Source organism: Triturus cristatus, chromosome 2_1 (genome assembly GCF_964204655.1).
Source record: "Triturus cristatus chromosome 2_1, aTriCri1.1, whole genome shotgun sequence".
Classification (NCBI taxonomy): domain Eukaryota; kingdom Metazoa; phylum Chordata; class Amphibia; order Caudata; family Salamandridae; genus Triturus; species Triturus cristatus.
In genome coordinates, this window is record NC_140581.1 from 875,420,960 (window position 1) to 875,442,059 (window position 21,100).

The following is a 21,100-nucleotide window of genomic DNA, read 5'->3' on the forward strand; positions in this document are numbered from 1 at the left end:
GATGCTTCGCGCATCGTCCACACACGGAGGACATATTATGCGCTTCGTTGTGAAAGGTTATCTATTAAATGATCAAATTATGTATATGCAATGCACAAAAGGTGCCCTACGGGCACCTTTTGCACACGGGGTGTGGAAAATGTGGATTTTTTTATTTTATTTTTATTTATTTTTACCGTACGCGTACGGTAAGCGTAATCGGCGTTTAAAAAAAATAAAATAAAAATGATTTTTTGGCCTTGGGGGTTCGGTTGGGACACCCTCACCATGGATAGGTGGTTAGGAGCTGTCTAGCCTGCCCCTTTTCATGTTATCCAACTTTGTTTTTCCTCCCCCCTCAGAGTGCGAGAGAGAAAATGGCGGCTGATACTTCCTGGTTTCGACCGATTCGAATGTTTACTAAGATCTAACAGCCAATCAGAATCGCGCTCGCGCACGGCACCGTACGCGTACGGTAAGCTTACCGTAAGCGCACGGTAAGCGCACCGTAAGCTGCCACAGATATATATATTGATTTAAATGCTATTTTCTCTGGAACTACTGAACATATTTACACCAGACCTACAAAAGGCACTTCCTTGACCTGTAGACTACCTCTCTGCCAAATTTCAAGTAACTCTGTTCAGCCGTTCGGGCTGTAGCTGTGTCTAAAGGTCCTATGGAAAAATGCATGGGGAAAACGTGTTTTGGGACCCCCCTTTTTTCTCAGCCCCCGCTTGACGAATCCCCCCGAGACTTTCAGGGTAGGAGCGGAGCGTAGCGCCCCATTAGTTTTGAAAATTTCGCGAGGATTCGTCGACCGGCGCCAAAGTTATTCAAAATAGAATGTTGCGGTTTTCCTATGGAAACAGGGTCCTAACTATAACTACCTACTGGCGACCGCCAGTAGGTAATATATATATATATATATACATATATATATTTTTTTTTTAAACAGTAACACTGCAGCACATAGGGATATTTGATTATGTTTTCACAGAAGGCATGACGGATTATTTTACATCTGAGAAGTAAACACACCAATCATGTTCTCAGTTTCCCTTCTTTATCTCCTATTTGCATTCTACACAGAAAGTTCTTATTTTTCTTCTCTTTTCACAGCATTGGCAAAACCAATAGGACAGGCTTCAATGTGATAAATGGCTTTTGTGCAGTTAATACATGAACAGCACTCGTGAATGCTGTGTTTACATGCATTGGCACATTAAAGTACAATCTGTTGGCATTTCCAATGCTTGTTATATATATATTTATTTGTTTCTAACCATAGTTGGAACTTATTTTCATCAGGATCTTTGTGTTAAAACATGTCATAATCTGTTTCTTTCCGAAGCAATAGAAAGAACATAGCAAACAAAGCAGACCGGACACCTCTCATATCGTCTGAATCCTAATAGCTGTAGCCATCTTATTTTTTGACAGCTGTTGCAAATATATTTGATGCTGGTTAATCCTTTCCATATGTATTTATTAATCTATTTTTGGTATGTTTTATCACATTTATTAACCTTTTACTAGTCACTTCAAGTGGTCAATATCATTTTCATGTAGCGGTCCTTTGCTGATACATCTGGTAATGGGTGCTTGCGCCAATTTCTGGTATGTGAGGTAGGGACTGTGCGACAGTGCATTACTATTCAGATTTAGTAGTTCGCAGGTGTTCAAATCAGGATACAGATTTGTAAAGATGATTCTGATAGTTTGGCTCCTGACCTGGCTGCCGCCAAAGGTATTTCGTCTATCGAAAGAAAGGAGAAGAGGATGGATGGTAACATTTGTTGGTGCATTTAGATAAAGCTTGGTTTAGTCATTTATCTAACCTGTGGTCGTTAGATTTGTTCCTGAATGTATGGCCTAGGACCGGCTGCACTGTGCATACCAATGAGGACAAAATATGTGCTTACAAATTCTTTAAATTAAAACGAAACACATTTTATGCAAATGTACCTAATGTAAATATCCTGAAAGTCTGACCGAGCTCTGCTTTTCCTGCGACTAAAGTGGACAGTCCTCTTCAGTCATTGAAGATGCATCCTCCTTCTTAAGGTTTGTTCCTGCCTTGTCACCTTTTGGAAGCAGAAGTACTGGTCTGGTGGCTTCCTAATGTGGATCATCATCATATGATACTTTACCGAAGATTATTGGGGCCTTTCATCCAGAAGGCTGTGTGCGCCACAAACACAGCCTGAATTCAATTCCTTGGTCCACCAGGAGCCTGTTAAAGGCCTTTTTGAGAGGTAGTAGAGTGTGACCTTTTAGACACCTTGCTCATTAATTTCTGCTGTTTCAGGATCTGCTTATCGGCAAATACTTTGTAGAATCTATTGCAGTTGCCATAGGGTGTGGTGCTGTGAGGGAAGATGAAGGGAATAGATTTGAATTCAAAATTATCTGATTTATGCATTGATGTTGGGAGGAGTCCCAGAGTCGCTGGTCGAGCATATTGAAATCGATCGTTTCATCTGCCACCAAATTGTAGCACTTTAGTTTTTGTCTATTTAGGCCACTCATTTTTTGACATACTAAATCACACAAAAATCCTTCAGACGCTCTACAAAATATTGTCAAACCCATTGGAACCTTTCAGTTTAGTGGGTGACATAATGTCAACACAGTCTTTTGCCTGATGGCATTCACGACCCTCTCTATATTTTGCATTCCTCCGATCAGGTTTCTTGATACCAAAACATTGCAGTATATTTAACAGCATTGCGTTATTTTCCTCATCTCAAATTATTCTTCAACTTTTTAAAATCCCTGCATATTGTATGATTGTGGATATCGACTGTATTGCACGTCTGAATGTCTCTAAAAAGACATAGTCGTGGTTCAAGCTTTTAAGTAATTTCACTGAAAATATACTTAAAGGGATGGGCCATAAAACTGATATACAGTATGAGATACCTATTTGGCTTACGGTTTGTTTTGTTTGACCAGGCTGATTTAATTTGCTTACGACTTGACTTCACTCTATTGAATAGTGTGAATGACCTTTCTAAGTCCAAAGTCTAATTGCCTTGACCATTCTCCCTAAATTTGAGATCAATTCTGTTACTTTCAGCAACATTTGAGTTTAAGTTTATTATCCTGTTGTGAACCAATTTCTGTTGGGTGAGCACAGAAAGACCTGATCTGTGCCTGATCTCCTTAAGCGTTTTGTCCCAGAGGGTCCTAATGGGGCTGACGACCGGAAGGGGAGTACCAGGAGCCATGGAATAGCACCAGCATTTATCGCAAGACAATAATGCAGGACTGTGGACCCACAGACCTCTGTTTTCTACTGGAAATAATGAGCCGCAGTTGTCTAATGAGGATTTCATGAGTTGGATAGGTAGTTTTAGTTAAATTTAGAACACAAATGGGTTTTTCAGAGCACAATCACACCTCTCTAGTCATAGCTCCTTAAACATTCTTTAAGCCAGCATGTTACTTACAAACCTGCTCAATAGGAGTTGACATATCCTCACTTGAGACTGTTAGGGTTTATTCACAGACCAGTACTATAACAGTAATAAAGTACAAAGATAAACAGGACTAAGGGAGGAAAGATGTATGACTTGTCTCAAGGGAGTAAGATGTGAAGCACCTGATCCAAATATTTCAACTCTAAGGTCTCATTTCATCTCACTGAATAGACACTTAGGAGAAAGATTACATAATTAGACCTCAGGGGGCCATTTAGCATTATGATGCTGTGAGCTGACTATCTCAGAGTAGTGGACTGCTGGACTGCTGTGAAAGGTTTTATGATTACAAGGGCTGCTTTTTCCTTTGATTGGATGCTACTACTGGGGCCAGCAAATGGTAATGTCTGTCCCTGCATTGTCCAAATCTGGCCCCATGTCTAAACTTTGAATGCTTGTTTAGATACCAAGAGGTATTCGATTTTATATTTTTTGTTTTATGGGAACTCGAAGATAATTAATAAATAACTTCACTAATCCTTTAGCTCCTTTCAAATTAAGGCTTCCCACTCAAACATCTCCATTCTCTAACCTCCTACTTACTCACTTTCCATCTCGCTTTTCATCCTTCTCCTAAATTCTGCAAACCTACTTTGCTGCCCTTTCATCTCTCTTCCTCTGCATGTCCTACTTTACATCCGTCTTACCATTTCATCTGAGCTCTTGGATCCTTTTAGCTCAAGGTCTTTCATCTCTATTTTTTCCCTTATTTCTAATCTCCTAGACTTTTACTGTACAGTTCTCATTTTTCTAACCTCCTCAACCCTGTGTTCTTTTCTTTGCAATTTTTCTCTTCATTTTACATCTTTTGGAGACTGGTTTTGAAATGTTCTCATTATCTTTATCACTGACCATTAGTCCTGACAACCTTAGGAGGGTCTTACCAAAACATTTTGCCTGTTTATCTTAACTTTTTGCTGTATTCATTTTGGTGGCCATAGAACTCTGAGCACTTTACCACTGCCAACCAGTGCTAAAGTGCATGTGCTTCTCCCATAAACATGGTTTATTTGACTTGTACACAATTGGCATATTTAATTTATCTGTATGTCCCTAGTAGGGTGCACTACATGTGACCCACGCCTACCAAGCCCTCCGCGACCTAGGACCCACCTACATGAACTGCCGCCTAAATTTCCACCATCCTCCCAGAAACCTCTGCTCACCTCACCCTCATACAAATACCACGCATCCGCCGCTGCAGCACCAGGGGTCGCTCCTTGTCCCAACTCGCCACCAAGTCTTGGAACACTCTTCCCCTCCACCACCGTATCTCAACTTTGTTGACTTACTTCAGGAAGGAACTCAAGACCTGGCTCTTTGACTGATACCCGCTGCACAGTGCCTGGATACCCTCTCGGGTAATTAGCCGCACTTTATAAGTACTGCTTGATTGATTGGCACATATGCCCAGGGCCTGTAAATTAAATGCTATTAGTGGGCCTGCAGCACTGATTGTGCCACCCACACATGTAGCACCTTAAACATGTATCAGGCCTGCCACTGCAGAGCCTGTGTGTGCAGTTTTACTGCCATGTCAACGTGCCATTTAAAACCCCTTTCCAAGCCTTAAACTCCCCTTTTATTACATACAAGTCTCCGCTAAGGTAGGCCTTAGGTAGCCCATAGGCCAGGATGCTGTGTAATTGAAAGGTAGGACATGTACTTTTAAGTTTTGCATGCACTGGTAGTGAAAAACACTCGCATTGGTTTTTCACTAGTGTGAGTCCTACCACTCTCGTAGGCAAATATTGGAACTTCCTTATTATACCTATAAGCTGTAATTATTGGTAGAGAAGAACTAGCTATGTTATGTATCATATCTTTGGAAGGGTAATGATAAATCCTCATTGCTGGCAGAGCTGAATTTATCACTATTTTTGAAATGGTACTTTTAGAATGATACAATTTCTCTGTTCTTGGCTCTGTGTATCTGCAGCCTGTCTTCAATACACATCTGGGGTGGGTGACAGCAGTACTTTGTACATTCCCTCTAGACAGCCACACACAAAGGAAGGTTAGGTGTGACTGAGTGGCCATCCACATCCTGATTGGTCATCCTTTGCAGGATGGAAGGGAGGAGGTGACACCTAAATGAACAGGGTCCTGTTCCCACAAAAAAGGGCTCCATACCTCCCTGAAGTGAGTCTGGAGCCATAGCTGGGAGGGAGGACCTCTGTGTTTCAAAGTCCCTCTTTGAAGTCACTTCCCCTCAAAGGCACAACTGGGTATACGTCCTGGGTCTCTGACCCCATCAGAGCAGACAATATTGGACCTTTATAGAACTCTGTCAGGAGGAATTATTGCTGTGCTGCTACAATGACTGCCAGTCTGCTGGACTGCTGCTCTAGAAGAATTGCTTTTCTGCTGTGTTGTCCTGCTGCCCGTTGCCCTCTGCCATGCTGAGAAAGAACTGGACTTTTGCTTGAACCCAGAGTGATCTCCAATGGCATGCTAGCTTGCCTCCTGGTCTAAGACTCGGGTATATCAAAGGCTTACCCCCTGATCCTGTGCCTGGTCCTTTGGAAGTGGATCCAAGTGCTTGCTCCAGTGGAACCCATGCATCCTCTGCTGTGTGAGGCAGAATCGAAGAATCACAGCTGAAGAACAGAACAGATGCATTGCACTTGGAACCAGCGCATCGCCATCAAAACCAACGGATCGGATACACCTCATCGCTGCTGCTGCAGGAGAGAAGATCAAGGCAGTCCCTCGACTGTGTGGATGAACCGGCGCTTCATCTTCAGAACAGGCGCATCACCATCATTGCGTGGAGAAAATCATCGCACGGGACAAACACCGATGCATCACTCGACTGCACCCACATCTTGCTGTTGTGACCAGGATCAAGGTACTTTTTTCCAGTGGGCCTTGTGTAGCCCCGGTCCCTGGCCTGCGCTCCACTGTGGTTTGCCTGAACTCTTGACTGTACCCCGGTCCTGCGTGACCAGATAACCCCCTGTAGGCGCTTATTGCTTCTAAGCGCTATTTTTACTTTTAATCTTTTTCAAATGTATATCTCGACTTCCATTTATTGGAGTCTTGTCATTTTGGTCTTGTTTTATTTATAAAATCATATTCTATTGTTCTGGACAGGTGTGCTACCAGTGCGCATGTATGCCGATGACTGCGTCCTCATGGCGAGAACCGGCGGGGATTTCTGAAGCTTTTAGACGGTTTTATGGTTTTTATGTCTGAATAGGGCCTCACAAGAAATAAAGCAACATTTTTTGCCATAGTATGTGGTTGTCTCCTGAGTAGGCTTACTCTTTTCTATATTGGTAGCACTGCATTCAAGTATATACCCACCTTTACCAATCTGGGGGTTCCCTTTGACAATTTGAACACATGGAAGCACTTGAGAAGCATGAGAGTAACGCAATTTGAACAAGCTACAGTCTCACTGTTTGAATTTGCTGCTAGGTCAGGGTCCATGCCACTGAAGGCTGCCATAATACTATACAAAGCTAGACCTATACTGATTGCCTTTTATGGTGCAGGAGTTTAGGAGCACACGATCATACCTAACTTCAGGCTAGGGAAATAGGTTCCTGCAAAGATTACTGTCACTCCCTAGCAGTGTTCCATCTTTGATGGCACATGAGATATTAGGACTCCAGCACTTAGGAGACACTGTATGGCTAGCACCTACTATGCTGTGGTTGCTGTCCGGTCCAGGCCTGAAGCAGTTCTTGGTCAAACATTGATTTCCAATTGCTTAAACTTGTCAGAGGCCCTTAAAATTAAATGGCTCATGCATGTTAAAAACACTTTGCGAGCAATCGGTAGGCTGGATCTGTATGAAAACTAACTGCGCATCAACCAATCGATTACAATTTTTGTGAAAAGTGAATTATAACATTGTATAGCAGAAAAGAGAGTGGAGGTAGAACTGAAGAAGAAGGCAGTTGAGACATACACCCTGCCGAGTACAACTTTAATATGGAAACGTATTTGGTTGAAGTGCAATGCCAGCAGAGGTTCTGTCTGTTAAGATTCAGGCTAGGTATGGCACACTTCATGGTATCTTACCCTTCAAATGTGTATGCCAATAAAGATCTGATACTGTGTCCATGCAACTCATTAGTGTCTCAATCTCAATTGGGCTTTGTTTTTTTGTGAGCTGTATAAAGATCAGCGAACATGTATCTTAGGACCTTTATTGAGGAATCTAATATCCAAAAATGTAAGGAGGCCTTGGGGTATTTGTAGTTGTTCCAAACTTATGATGTATGTCAAACAATTCACAGAGTCATTGCCTCCGTAGTATAACAAGCGAGAGCTGTCGGGAAAGAAATGAGCCTTTGACCTTAGCACCACTCAATATGGAGGAGTAGATTTGATGGGTGGCCCTTCTCCTCAGTATCCGTTTAGGATTGTTATGTTTATGCTATTGTTTTTTTAGAGGATATTTATTGTCTGATTTGAACTCTTATGCACTAATTCACATTACTCATTGAAATGTTTGCCAAGCCTGAAGGATATATTGTGCGGCTGGTACTGTTTTTCATTTTTTTTAAGAGCTATGGATTTTATAACTGTGATGTTATGGTTTATTTCAAACCAAATAAAGACTAATTTGAATTTGGTGTGGAGTGCTTTTGTGGTGTTTTCACTGTGTTACTGTTTAAAGTGTTGCACAAATACTTTACACATTTCCTCTTAAGGTTAGCCTGCCTGCTCTGTGCCAAGCTACCGGAATATGAGCACAGGTTAATTTATGGTGCATTTCTGACTTCCCTGACTAGGATTGTGGTTCCTGCTAGGACTGGGTGCATACATCTGCCAACCAGAAACCCAATTTCTAGCACTGACACTCTGCTCTCATTGCTTAAATGTCAGTTCTATGTAAGGGTTTAACTCACCCCCTTGTTCTCTTGTACAGCGCTGACATGTCATCTAGTGAGTCGTGGTTTATAAAAACGAGAAATATATAGGATCATCTCAATGACTTGGAGGGAAATGCTTGGGGAGCAGATGCACGGTGTGCACAGTTCTCATGTACTTAGACAGGGGCTCAAGTGTCGTTTGGAGATTCAGTATTACTGACTAACTCAAGTTCCATATGGTACATTGGTTCCACAAGGAAAGACGATTTAATTGTTTAAATCCAATGTGCACTTCATGGCTCATTTCTCTCGGTACATATTCACCACTGAAGCCCACTTTAAGCCCCAACACTGTGGGTACAAGAGCATATTCTGTTAACTGGCGGCACAACCACCTTCGTCAATCTAGTAACATCATAATGTAGAGTTTGGGTTTATTACATGATAGAATGTATTAATAAGTGGAGTATTATATAGATTATGGGGAACAATATCTGCATATATGGACGTTTTCACTACCTAGGCTTTAACCCAATACCTGGATGATATTGGATGACCCAGCATGTCTTAAAATCCCTGGGTCTTTACAAGAAAAACAGATGAGAACCTTGTCTCATACCCCATCCCATGGAAACGTATGACTTTGTGGGCTCAATGACTTTTAAACTGGTCTTAATACAGTAAGGAATCCTGTACAAACAGCCAGTGATAGTTAAAAGGAACAATACTATTGCTAAACAGTGGGCCATTGTTAGGCAAATACTTACACTGCAGAACTCTGACCTGGTGACCATATATGATTTCCCAAAAACCCTTGCTTACATTGAGCACCAATGATTCACCCAGGTAGCAGTAATGCAGTATTGTAGGATCATATAATGAGATAACTGTTGATGATATCAACAGAGAACTAGCAGATGATTTGATAGTGGCATGTGGACAGAAATAAAAACATATCGGATGCTGCAACCTCTATTTCTTAATAGGCAGGGATGTTAAAATACCTTGCTTCTGGATGATCTGACCAAGTTACCCAAAATACACACTACAAAGTTCACATTTACCTTACAATGATGTATGGATGGTTCACAGTAAACCAGAAATGTTTGCACTGCCATTCCTCACACTACCTATGCTTTTGTTATGCGAACCCAGCAATAGTAAAGTAAGTGATGTCATGTTGGTTCATAAGTCCTTTCCTTTTTCTAAATTATCAATTCGTGATTTTACATTAGCATTATGCTATGTTGGGTTATTTCCCCAATTTTTTCCAGTGTTGTATTTTTTTTGTTGGAGACGTGTGGTTTTATTATCAGACCACTGCAAATTACAGTTTTACCCCTGCTTTCGATCTTGTCTGCTTGGCTCTTTTTACCACAAGCAAACTATGGATAAATATTTGCAGTGCTTATTTAATGGGACTAGTTATTAATATATCCTGTTTCGTTTACTCCCACATTTTTTGTGCCATTTGACTAGCCTTTACAATTTCAAAGCTTCTGCTCATCGCCAAATATCAACACTGGTTGTACTATTGGTAACAATAATGATAACTGTGATGATGATTAAAGCTAGCAGTAAATGCCCTTACATTTAAACCTATTAAAACAGCATTCTCCTTGTTCAATATCAATCAAGGTTCTGACCACCCCACAGCACTAAGACAGGATCCCCCAAATCCCTAATTGAGCTGCTGTCCATTCGTGATGCTGATAAGTTTGTAGTACTGCCATTCCATAATTCAGATCCCTCCGCTGTTCCCTTTGGAAAGGTCATTGTGCACCATCCTTTGACAGAAAGATTTCCAAAAAGGCATTTCGGTAATGGGTAACTCGCATGCTTCTTAACATATTCTCGCTTTTCTTTAAATTACAGATGAGGGGAGGGTCATGGATTGCTAATCTTAGCATCTCATTCATCCAGCTATCAGATGAGTTTTTATTTATTATTAAAAGCAAATGTCTATTAGCAATATTCTGATTAAAATATATTGCATGATAGTCCCTAAAATTGGACAACTGACTAGCACATTAAACCTTGTGCTGTTATCAACATTCTTTGTGAAGTCAAAATCAATGAGACCTACTCATATATGATTCCATATGAAATCCTGTCTCTCTCCAGGGACTCTAGGTCTTACTGATTTTGTAATTCTCACTTCTCAAATATGCAAACAATAGGTCATGGGAATGTTTGGTAACTTGGATTTGTATTTTATGGCCTTTATCACATGAATATTTTATTAACAAGACAACAAATGTCAATGTAGCTTTGTTTGATATTCTCAAACAGTAACCCCCTATTCCAAGCTCACACATCCCAAGTCCAGTGATCAAACTTTTCAGCGCTACAAAAACACTAATCTCTAATTTTGAACTGGATATACTCCATCCTGCCCAAACACCTTCTTTCGTTCCCTATTCTCTTCCTGCTCAACCAGTAACTTTACACAAGCAAGATGGCATCTGTGTGACCCGCCCTTCCTTCACCTCCTCACACACTGGCTCCCCTTTCTCGCCGCATATCCCTTTTCTGTCTTGCAACCAGTTTCTCCATCATAGAACCATGGGATCTACATTTGTTTCTAAACCCTCAGACACACACCACTCTCTCTTTTACCACTAACTCCTACCAAGAAATGACAAAGTGCCACAGCCCAGTATTTTCCCTTCAAGTCCATCTGATGGAAATGAGCGATATGCTTGAGGATTATCTGTGTACAGATCCTAAGTCCCCCACACCCACACACCCACAGAATCAAGCACCAATCCTAATACTTTGGATGGCCTAAACATATACTGGGTCGGGTATGGTGGCTCAGTGGACTAATGCATCCACTGCAGGGGCCTGTGTTCGACCTCATGGTCACAGGTTCAAATCCTGGCGGGCCCACTCAGCCTTTCATCCATCTAAGGTTGATAAAAAGAGTACCATTAAGTTGGGTAAAAAAACATATGTTATTCAGCACCAAGATACCTCGTTAGGGGTGAACGTGCGCTTTACAAATACACATGTTATGTTTATGTTCTATACAAGCTAGCAAGAATCGAACATTCCCCTTTGGTCAACAGTGTAGCCAAATGTCTTGTGGAAGGGCAGACCATGGACGTTAAAGTCTGGGAGGGTTGCATTTTCAGTGGGGAAGTAATCTGTTCATTAGTAGTTGTTTTACTTTCCATTTTAAGAGGGAAGTTGAGTGGTTGGATCTGGTCTCAGGAGGAAGAGAGTTCCAAATTTTGGGGTCAAATATGGAGAAGGAACGGTTGTAAGCTTTCTTTTTTTGAATTTGTAGGGCTTTAGTAGAAGGAAGCCTGTGCTTTGCAAAGTTCTATTCTCGCCTGATAGGACGAGTTTTTTGGCCAGGATAATTCTGTTCAAAATTCTTAAATTCAGTCTCATAGTCCCTCTCTATGCCAAAGCCCATGTCATTCCTTAAAATAATCATTTTTACCAATCAGCCCTATGTTGATTTCTCTGGGCTGACTCCCCATTGAGGACAGGTCAGATACAAATAAATGGGCATATTAAGTACACTAACTTCACTCTGGCTTCTCATATTATTGTGCCAGAAAACTGAACCTCCCAGTGGAGCTGTAAGAGTTCACAGCTCTGATACGCTTTTCGTTTGGGACCCTGTTTTCAACAAAAAGTACCTTGAAGCAATGGTTTTGTATCAGGGCATCGAGTGTTTGAATAGGTACCTCCAAACATTCATATTATCCCATTTGTTTCTTCATTTAAAAAAGTCTGAAATACTGCATTTAAAGTGTCCCTTTTCCCTTACTCTTGCTAACCTCTCCACTTGCTACTGTTTCCATTTATCAATTTTTTAGCATTAAGTCTACCAACCACTCTGCCTAGGCTAAGGGTGTGGCTCTGTTAGACCTGTCAGCCTTGGGGTGGTCTCCCCCCAAACGTTTAGCCTTAATCCTCCATTTTGCTGATCTAGTTTTTGTTGGCCTTAGGAGTCTATGCAATTTACCACTGCAGGCCAGTGCTAACGTTTTTGTACTCACTCCCTAGAACATGGTAACATTGACTTACACCCTATTGGCTAATTTATTTTGCTTGTCAAGTTAAATGGTGCTACCTGTACCCAGGGCTTGTAAATTAAGTGCTACGAGTAGGCCCATAGCACTGATTGTGCTACACACTTAAGTAGCCCTTTAAACATGTCTTAGGCCTGCCATTGCAGCCTGTGTGTGCAGTTTTAAACTACCATGTTGACCTGGCAAAATAAACCTTTTGCCAGCCCTACACCTTTCTTTATAATACATATGTCATCCCCTAGGGTGGGCCCTAAACAGCCCATAGAGTAGGGTGCAGTGTATTTAATATGTTGGACATGTACTTTTAACACTTAAATTAATTGTTCACTAACGCAAGGACTGCCTCTCCCATATGATATTATTGAGTAACCTTATTACATTCACTACTTTCAGTTAGGGGCAGGTAGGGATGTCGAGTTTGGTGTCTAAACAATTGTAATTTAAAACCCTCTTTAATGGTAAAGGTGGGTTTTAAGTCACAATTCTGAAAAGGCCACTTTTAGAAACTAGTACTTGTAATTTGAGATGTTTACTTTTAGGAATTTGGCATTTCCTTGTCTCAACTATTTGGTGCTGGCAGCCTGTATCCTGGGTCACACGACTAGGTGTAGCTGGCAGTTGGTCTCTGTGTATTAATCCCAGTCAGTGAGACAAAGGGGAAATAGGTGTTGGCAGGAAGGGCCATCTCTGTCAAGATGAGGAGGAGGAGTTCTCACCTGCCACACTTGCACATAACAAAGACTGTGCTTCAGCACACTGACAAACAGGGGCCAAGGAAGGCAGGGAGGAAGTTCCAGACACCTCAGGGGGTGAAAGCCTTTAGAAACTTCTCTTACTTCAACGCTGGCACTCAGGATAAACAATGGACCTCAGACCCCAACTTTTCAGTACCCATTGGGACCTGTGGAAGACCCAGAAGAAGGACTGCTGTCCTACTCTGTTGAAAGAAGGACTGTTACTCTGCTGCCTTGCTGGCTGAATGAGTGAGAAGGACTGGGCCTGCATCTTGAACCCAGGACCACCAGAGTGACTCCAAGGCTAGTTGGCTGGCCTCCTGAATAGAGCCTCAGGGACAGAAAGGGCTCCAATGACCCTGACCTCTGCATCTGGACTCTGCCTTCTGTGAGTCCTTCACCCCAAGTAGTTCCACCCCAGGACCCTTGGAAGGGGGAGGCCTGAAAGTGCCCAGCCAGCCCAGCTGTGGTCAGAACCAACACAGTGCAATGCATTGCCCTGCAGAACCACATCGGAACCAATGCATCGCCTCGCAGTACTGCCTCAGGTTGCCGCTTTGCAAAGCATCCTTGACCTGGCACTTCGCAAAACTGCACAGTCCATAGTAACCAGATAACCACATTTGGTGCTTTGTGCTTTTTAATTGGATTTTCGTCATTTTGGTCTCAAAAATTTATAAAATTTTACTCTTTTTCTAAATTGATGTGGGATTTTTCTTGTGTGGGGTGTCTTCACTTTATTACTGTTTGAAGTGCTGCATAAAAACTTTACACATTGCTTCTAAGTTAGGCCTGACCGCTTTTGTGCCAAGCTACAAGATGGTTAAGCACAGGTTAATTTGGGGTTTGCTTGTGACTTCATCTTGACTAGAATTGTGGTTGCTACTTGAGTAGGGTTTCATCCCCAATAACCCCATTTCTTACAGGGTGATTGTGAGCGCTTGTCGCTTTATAGCGAGGCTCACTGTGTTCTTCAACCTTCAATATATATAGCCGTCAATCTTGATTATGGTCCGGACTCTAACTTGTATCCTCTGATCTGATGCTTTGCTCAGGATCCCTTCTGTTAAGCATTTGCATTAAATGCTGATTCATCTTGTGCAAATTTGCCATACACCGCGACGTCTGAGAATTAGTCATTATCTGGACAGCTTAGACTAGATGCATGCCTACTGGTATTGAGACCATTTTCAAATATACACGTCATCTTCAAATCTGAACTACGCACCACCTCTCATCTGCATATGAACTCTCACATCTCACAAGAGGAAGGTTATCAACAACAGTCCCCAACATCCTTAACTATTTAATCTTTTCACAACCTCCTAAAAAGGTGCAAGGAGTCTAGTTGGATTCCGTTTAAAATTTTGAAGCACATACAGGGTCAGCGGTCTGCTCAGCATAATTTTGCTGAGACAACTAAAACATACATTTGGACAAAATTATTTTAGGATCACTTCTAAACTCAAAATTGGAGTATGCTACAACCATGCTGCGAGGTCTACTCAAAGACAATTCTAACAACTACAATTCGGCCAAAATATGGCATCTAGGCTAGACATAATATTAGGTAATATTTGATTGGCTACAGGTGCCAAGTGAGTTATATTCAGACCCCAATACCAGCTGCACTGATCTGAAATTTTGTATACAAGTTTTAAATTCTTTACGTGTTTTTTTAAATTTGCATTGAATAGGTGCTATTCTTGCTTGCCGAAAGCCCTCCACTTATTGTTTTTACCACCTGCTGAAATGTTTTGTATACGAGTTTTTACATTTTCTACATGTTTTTTACATTTGTATTGAATAGGTACTGTTCTTACTTGTACAATGACTATATGTCATCTTTTATTGCTATTTTTTCATGTGGATCTCGTATGAGTTCCAAATCTTGAATAAAAAACTTGAACTTGAAAATTTAAACTTGAGTCCTAGTCATATGGACATTTTCAGTGTTTAAATACCTGAAGGGAAGTGGCCCAATCTGTCTGCAGGTGAAATTGTCATAGGTGATGCCCTGACGGTTGCTGAAATCAGGTAGTTACTTGCTTCAAAGAACGCCAAGAACAAAGCTGTTTTCCAACGGGGACCACGTTTCTACCGTCCTGTAAAAGTAATTACAACATTTTCGTTGAGTTTTGTTGTCACTACCTTTTATTGATACATCTGTAATGATGCACTGTAGTCTGTAAGTATGATTGTTTTGAGCTGAGCTAGGTCGGTAGAGAAAATTTATTTTATAGTAAGTGCTAAATAAATAAATAAACAGACTCTGCTATATTACCTTCAAAGCACTTCTTTAACTCGCCTGAACATATTAAATTACATTGAAAGAACTGATGCTGTTGCGGAAGTCCTTGTTGAGGCCTGTTCCATCTTCCAATGGTAAACTTCTAAGTCTAGCAATTATATTTTTTGTAAAAATAAATAGTAATTTCTTTAGGTTGGAGTTCCAAAACTTTTTTCTTAAAATATTTAATGCTAAATGAGTATAAATTAGAGAAAACATTTTAAATTTGAATTCGCGCAAAACATAGAGAGATCTGTGCAATCTCGATTTAAGAAACACCTTGCATGATGTTTTTGCCCTGGCCTGTGTATCTGCACACACACGCTGAGGCAAGTGATTTTAGCTAAGTATATCAAAACATCTACAGTGAACTTCTACTCGTATTATTTCTTTTTGTGCAGTCGGAAATATTTAGCATTGCGGCCCAAGCAATGTGGTTTACATTTTAAAAAAAAAAGTCTTTGTAGTCTTTGTCTTTTACTCTGTTCACTCTCTGTGTATTTTCACAGTTTGTTGTGGCTAGGTCTGTGCTTTATAAATATCTTAAATAAAATTGTTTAGGGAGATCCAGTAGTCCAATCATTCTGTGCGATGGGCTGGTACTGAGTCATTTTCTTTGAAACCTCAGATCTGCTCTCCACGTGGTGGAAGTCATTGATTCCCTGTCCTTGGGAGGCTTGGGATTACCTTACAGCTGGCAGCAGAATGATCATGGATCACGTGATTTTCCAGAAGTGTGCATTTTTAGACGACTGCTTTTTTTCGAGCGCATCATGGGTATTGTTGCCTTGCCTATCCCCAGAGGGATGTGGATGAACGTCTGACTGCAGACGTAGCCAGCCAAAGGCTGCTGCAAAAGAAAGACAAGTCAGTGTATATTATTGAGGCACGTGGTAATTAGTTATTGCCCAAGGTCACAGTAGCTCTTCAGGAACCTGGACCACAAAAGTCTTGCTCATACTCAATATCCCCTGGTATAAATTATTAAGTGGTCATATATTCTAGTGATTATAGTTCATATTCATAAAAAATCTACTTTGTGTCCTAGCTTTTTTACAAACCATGCTTGTGGAGCACTGAACAGATTGTAACTTAGGCCCAGATGTACTGACGTTACGAATGTCACTTTCTTTCCTAATTGTTATTCTTACCGTATTGCAATTAGAAAATCTCAATTCCTAATGTATTAAACTTTTTATTTTAAATTAGTGATTCTTAGTCGGTCGCAAATCGACCTATTTCATGAATATTAATGAGGCAGGTTGCAATTTCCAACCCTATAGGAATTGGTGCCATCACAGGGATGGTGGACTGCTGGGGTCAGCAGACTACCATGTCTAATTGCTTTTAATAAAGCATTTTTTTTTATTTAGCCTGTTTTGGTTAAAGGAAAATGGGATGCATTTAAAAAAAAAGAAAATTAAACGTTTAAGTTTGATTTGTTTTTTTTAGAGCAGTCACTGGTGATCCCCGGGACCACTGCCTGCGCTTAAAAAATATCTTTAAAACATTTTTAAGCGGAAGGGGGTCCCCTTGATCCCTTCCCCTTTGCGCATGGGTTAGCACCAGTTTTAAACTGTGCTAATGTATAACTGTTTTGCGACCAGAATTCGGTCGCAAAACAGTAATACATACCGTATTGATTTGGTATTTGGAGGGGATGCCCTAAACACGCCCCTTCCAAATACTGAATCGCTAACACAAATTGAGTTCGGTAATGTGTTACTGAATCGCAATTTGAATTTTGTTCATTTAAAAAAGCATCTTTGCGGTCAGAAACAGCCCGATTCAATGAATTGACCTGTTCCGGCCGCAAAAAAATGCTTTGTACATCTGTCCCTAATTTCTAATGGCCCAATTCACAAAGCTATAGGAATCATATGTGCTCATAGCTTCAAATACAAGTGCATATTCACTGTGCACTTGTACTCTTTTATGCCTTTGCCCACTGTTAGAATTATACTAGTATGTTATAATTTTGCACAGGAGTAAATAAGTTTTGGGGTGCTCTAGCTGGAAATTTAGCCAAAGTAGGTGAAGCGTAACTGAGCTAATTTCAGAGTATTTTGACAATGGGACCGTGCATACTTTTCTAAACGAACACCTTAGAGATGCAAATTAGTAAAACAACAAAACCATGTGTCTGGGAGGAGTTATTTAAATCTGTTATCTGTCTAATGTCGGTTTTTGATCTTTATCCTTTAGAAACTGAATACAAAAGTTCATGAAGCAGTCTGCCAGCACTGCAAGGACGTGCTGGAGTGGCGAGTCAAATACAAGAAGTTTAAGGTACTTACACAACCCAAAAAATGGTACGTTTTCTACGTTCATGGTTTGCTGCACTCGAGACACTTGCAACTAACAACAAAGCTGTTTTTACATTTATTGGAATCATATACAGAAATCGAAAGCCAGAATGTACATAATCAAATTCATTACTTAAATTGTCTGGGCTTTTTTTTAAAACCTACTGTGTCTTAATTTTAACTTCCTCGAAGATATTTGTAAAGGAAATAAACTCAGTGAACCCAATATTGTATCTGAATTTGACAGAGCAGCTGTCTAACCAGATGTAGTGCTTACAGTCTATATAGTATGGTCTGTGGGCCTGCCCACTTCAACCATTGGTCTATTATGACCTGCCTTTTTCAGTCATTGGTTTGAGACTTTGTCAATCACATATTTTCTCAGCCTAGAGAAATATTTCTCTGCTACCTAAATCTGTTTTGGTTTGGGTGTATGCAATGGAGTGCTTGCACTGCAATGCATGAAAAACTGCTTTGCATCTAAAAAGTACACTGGTCACACTTTTTGTTTCACATCTTGGATTGGGCGCGGGCACTCTCGCGCATTCTTGCGAGATTTCGGCCTGCTGAGCCTACTTGAGGCAGCGAGAGACGGTAGGTCAGCCTGGAGAAGGTGACCACTTCATACCGACCTCGCTAGCGCTAGTTGCGCTTTTTCGCTTGCTTAATAGTTTTAAAACTACCCGTTTTTGTATTTAATTTGATTTTTGTTATTGACCTTGTTTTTATATGCTGCGACCCCCCTGGCCTCATTCTGCACCTTAAAACCCCCCTTGGGGACCACCACCACTGCCTTTGGCGGGTCTGGGAGCACGGGGTACCGGGGACGAATTTTAGCGCCATCTTGGATTGGGCGCGGGCCTGCTGAGCCTACTTGAGCCTTCTGTCGGCCGCGCAGCGGTGACGCGCAGCGGAGCGCCCTCATTGCGCCTGAGTCCAGCCAGAGTCCTGCCCGTCTGCGCTCGTCCGCGCTAGGCAGGGCCTGGCAGGGCTCTTTGCTACCACAGGATGTTATCCTCTGATGACATACGCGCGTTGCGCTACGGGGTAGGTGGGTGCCGCCATGGTACTTTGGATCCTCTTTGTGGTCCTTATCAGTGCCCTATTTGTTCTTTCACTCTTCCGGCACCACAACCCATTTTGCTCTTTCAATCTAAACCCCCTAGAGCACGCATTGCTGGTCCCGTACGGGCCTCTGACAGTTGTTCTGCTCTCAAAGTATTTCATTTGAATGTAAGGTCATTGGCTTGCCACTCGCAAGAAATTTTTTCATTGATTACTGATGAAAATCCAGATATTTTCTTCTTCACCGAAACATGGCTTCACGATAATTCTATGGCTGTGATTAACTTAGCCCTCCCAGCAGGCTATACCATGCACTCATTCCATCGTAATGGTAGAGGTGGCGGCATCGCAGTTGCGGTAAAAACTTGCTATTCGTGTGCCTGGTTACCCACCACTATAGCTGGATGTGAGAGTGCGCACTTTAACATTACTGTAAGTTCCCACTTCACCTTCGCGGGGCTTTTAATGTATAGGCCTCCCGGTCCTGATGGAGCTTTTCGTGTCAGCCTTCCGGATGTGGTCTCTTCTTTAGTTCTGAAAACTAATAATTTTACGGTCATTGGTGACCTGAATCTCCATATGGAAGCACCGCTTTCCAATCCAGTCCAAAGCTTGCTTTATGATCTTGAGGCATTTCAATTGGTCCAACTGGTTAAATTCCCGACTCATATCGGTGGACACCTGCTGGATCCATTCCTGACAAACATCTCCTCTAATATTAAAGTGCTCCAGCCCAAGCCTATGGCCTGGACTGATCACTACTTGATCGAAACACATATTGCTATTAACATCCCTCCAGCCAATAACAACTTGCCTAAGACTCTCAAGCGCCCTTGGAGAAATTTAAACTTAGAGCACTTTCACCATCTGCTGCTGCAGCACCAACCTCAACCTCCTCAGGAAGTCTCCCGTGGCTATGACGATTTTTGTAAGTGGCTTGCCCAGTCTCTGGATGTCCTTATACCAGCTAGGTGGAGCTGATAGAGATCAGGGTACCTAAAATAAACCCACTACCACGGATAGAGTAATTTCACAGTTACACGCACATACATTCATCATACGCTAGGGCCCATTTCACTAACATACGCTCAAATACTCTACCAGCATAAGACCTGTGGGAAGAAAACCCTGCATCTATATCTAGGACGATAGGATCTGATTATAGTGGTTATCCTTAATCATACTCTATACAATCTATACAACAATAATCAAAATGTACCCAATAATTGACAAGAAAGAATATTCAACACCATGTTTAAAAGTTATATTGCTTTATCTAAAATTAGTCAAAGTAAATCAATCAAAATAAATCATTTCTCATAGTTACCTATTCTAACTAAGTGTCAGAACGGGTCAGGACCAGTCTCTCGGTAAAGTCTCTCAGGACAGAGTCCTCAGCATCGAACCTCAGCAACGCGTGAAGGTGGCCAAAAGAGTGGGGAGAGCCCTCCCTAAACTAACAGTTTTTATAATGAAAAATACAATAGAAACACACATAAAGTTGGCTGAATAAACTGTATCACTGAGCAGAACGAGAAGGAAGAAATGTAACTTTGCTACATCTGGAAATCTCCGCTCAGGAAAAGTCACGAGACATAAACTACGGAACAGGAACCAAGGAAATAAAACATGTAACACATTTAATCCGATTTCTCCTCGGCCATCGAGCCACAGTTCAGAGTTTCCCTCTAAGGCTCCTTTGTCCTTTGAGAAAGCCAAGGACACTTTCACTTTTCTTGGAGTACACCCAAAGCTGCTGCCGTCCTCATGGAAAATTTCATAGAAGGACCATGGTCAGTTGTCTTCGACCTTTTTCCAGCAGGGGTCTCTCTTGCCACATCACAGAAATATTCACTCGAGGCCAGGCTCTCAAATCAGCCATCATGGATTAGGCCTCCATAGGCCACAATAGACCATCTCAATTTAAAAGAAATAAAAACAACATTACTACAACATTAATGATTAAACAGTGTTAACCCCACTAATACCCTTATGTGTATGCATTTATCTAGCTTTGCGACATAAAAAGCATTAATTCAGACAGCGTTTTGTGCTCAAAATAAATAGCACACAGCAACGTTTAAACATGAAAACTTGCACGTTATTGTAAATTCATGAACAGCACAAATAAGCTAACCCTCATGTAACTTTCTCTTGTGTTAGGACAAACAGGTTGATTAGTAAAACATACTTGCACAAGACAAATAATTAATTGTTAAATATTAATAAATTAATAACACGCATAGACATGCCAGAGCTTCAAAAGCCCCAGAATTTTCTAAAAGAAAACTCTGCTCCAGCAATCCCCCCTTTGGTGATTTTATCACCAAATAAACCCAAAAAAAAAATTAGTGAAAATTTAG

At 41.3% G+C, this 21,100-nt stretch overlaps 1 protein-coding gene across 1 annotated transcript in view; it reads left to right on the forward strand.

The window, feature by feature from the left end:
* C2_1H9orf85 (chromosome 2_1 C9orf85 homolog) overlaps positions 1–21,100 on the forward strand; it is a 385,116-nt gene that overhangs the window by 144,640 nt on the left and 219,376 nt on the right. Inside the window, exon 2 of the mRNA XM_085633024.1 lies at positions 17,572–17,678. Within this exon, the coding sequence (XP_085489150.1) occupies positions 17,572–17,678 (107 nt within the window). The remainder of the gene's footprint in view (positions 1–17,571; positions 17,679–21,100) is intronic.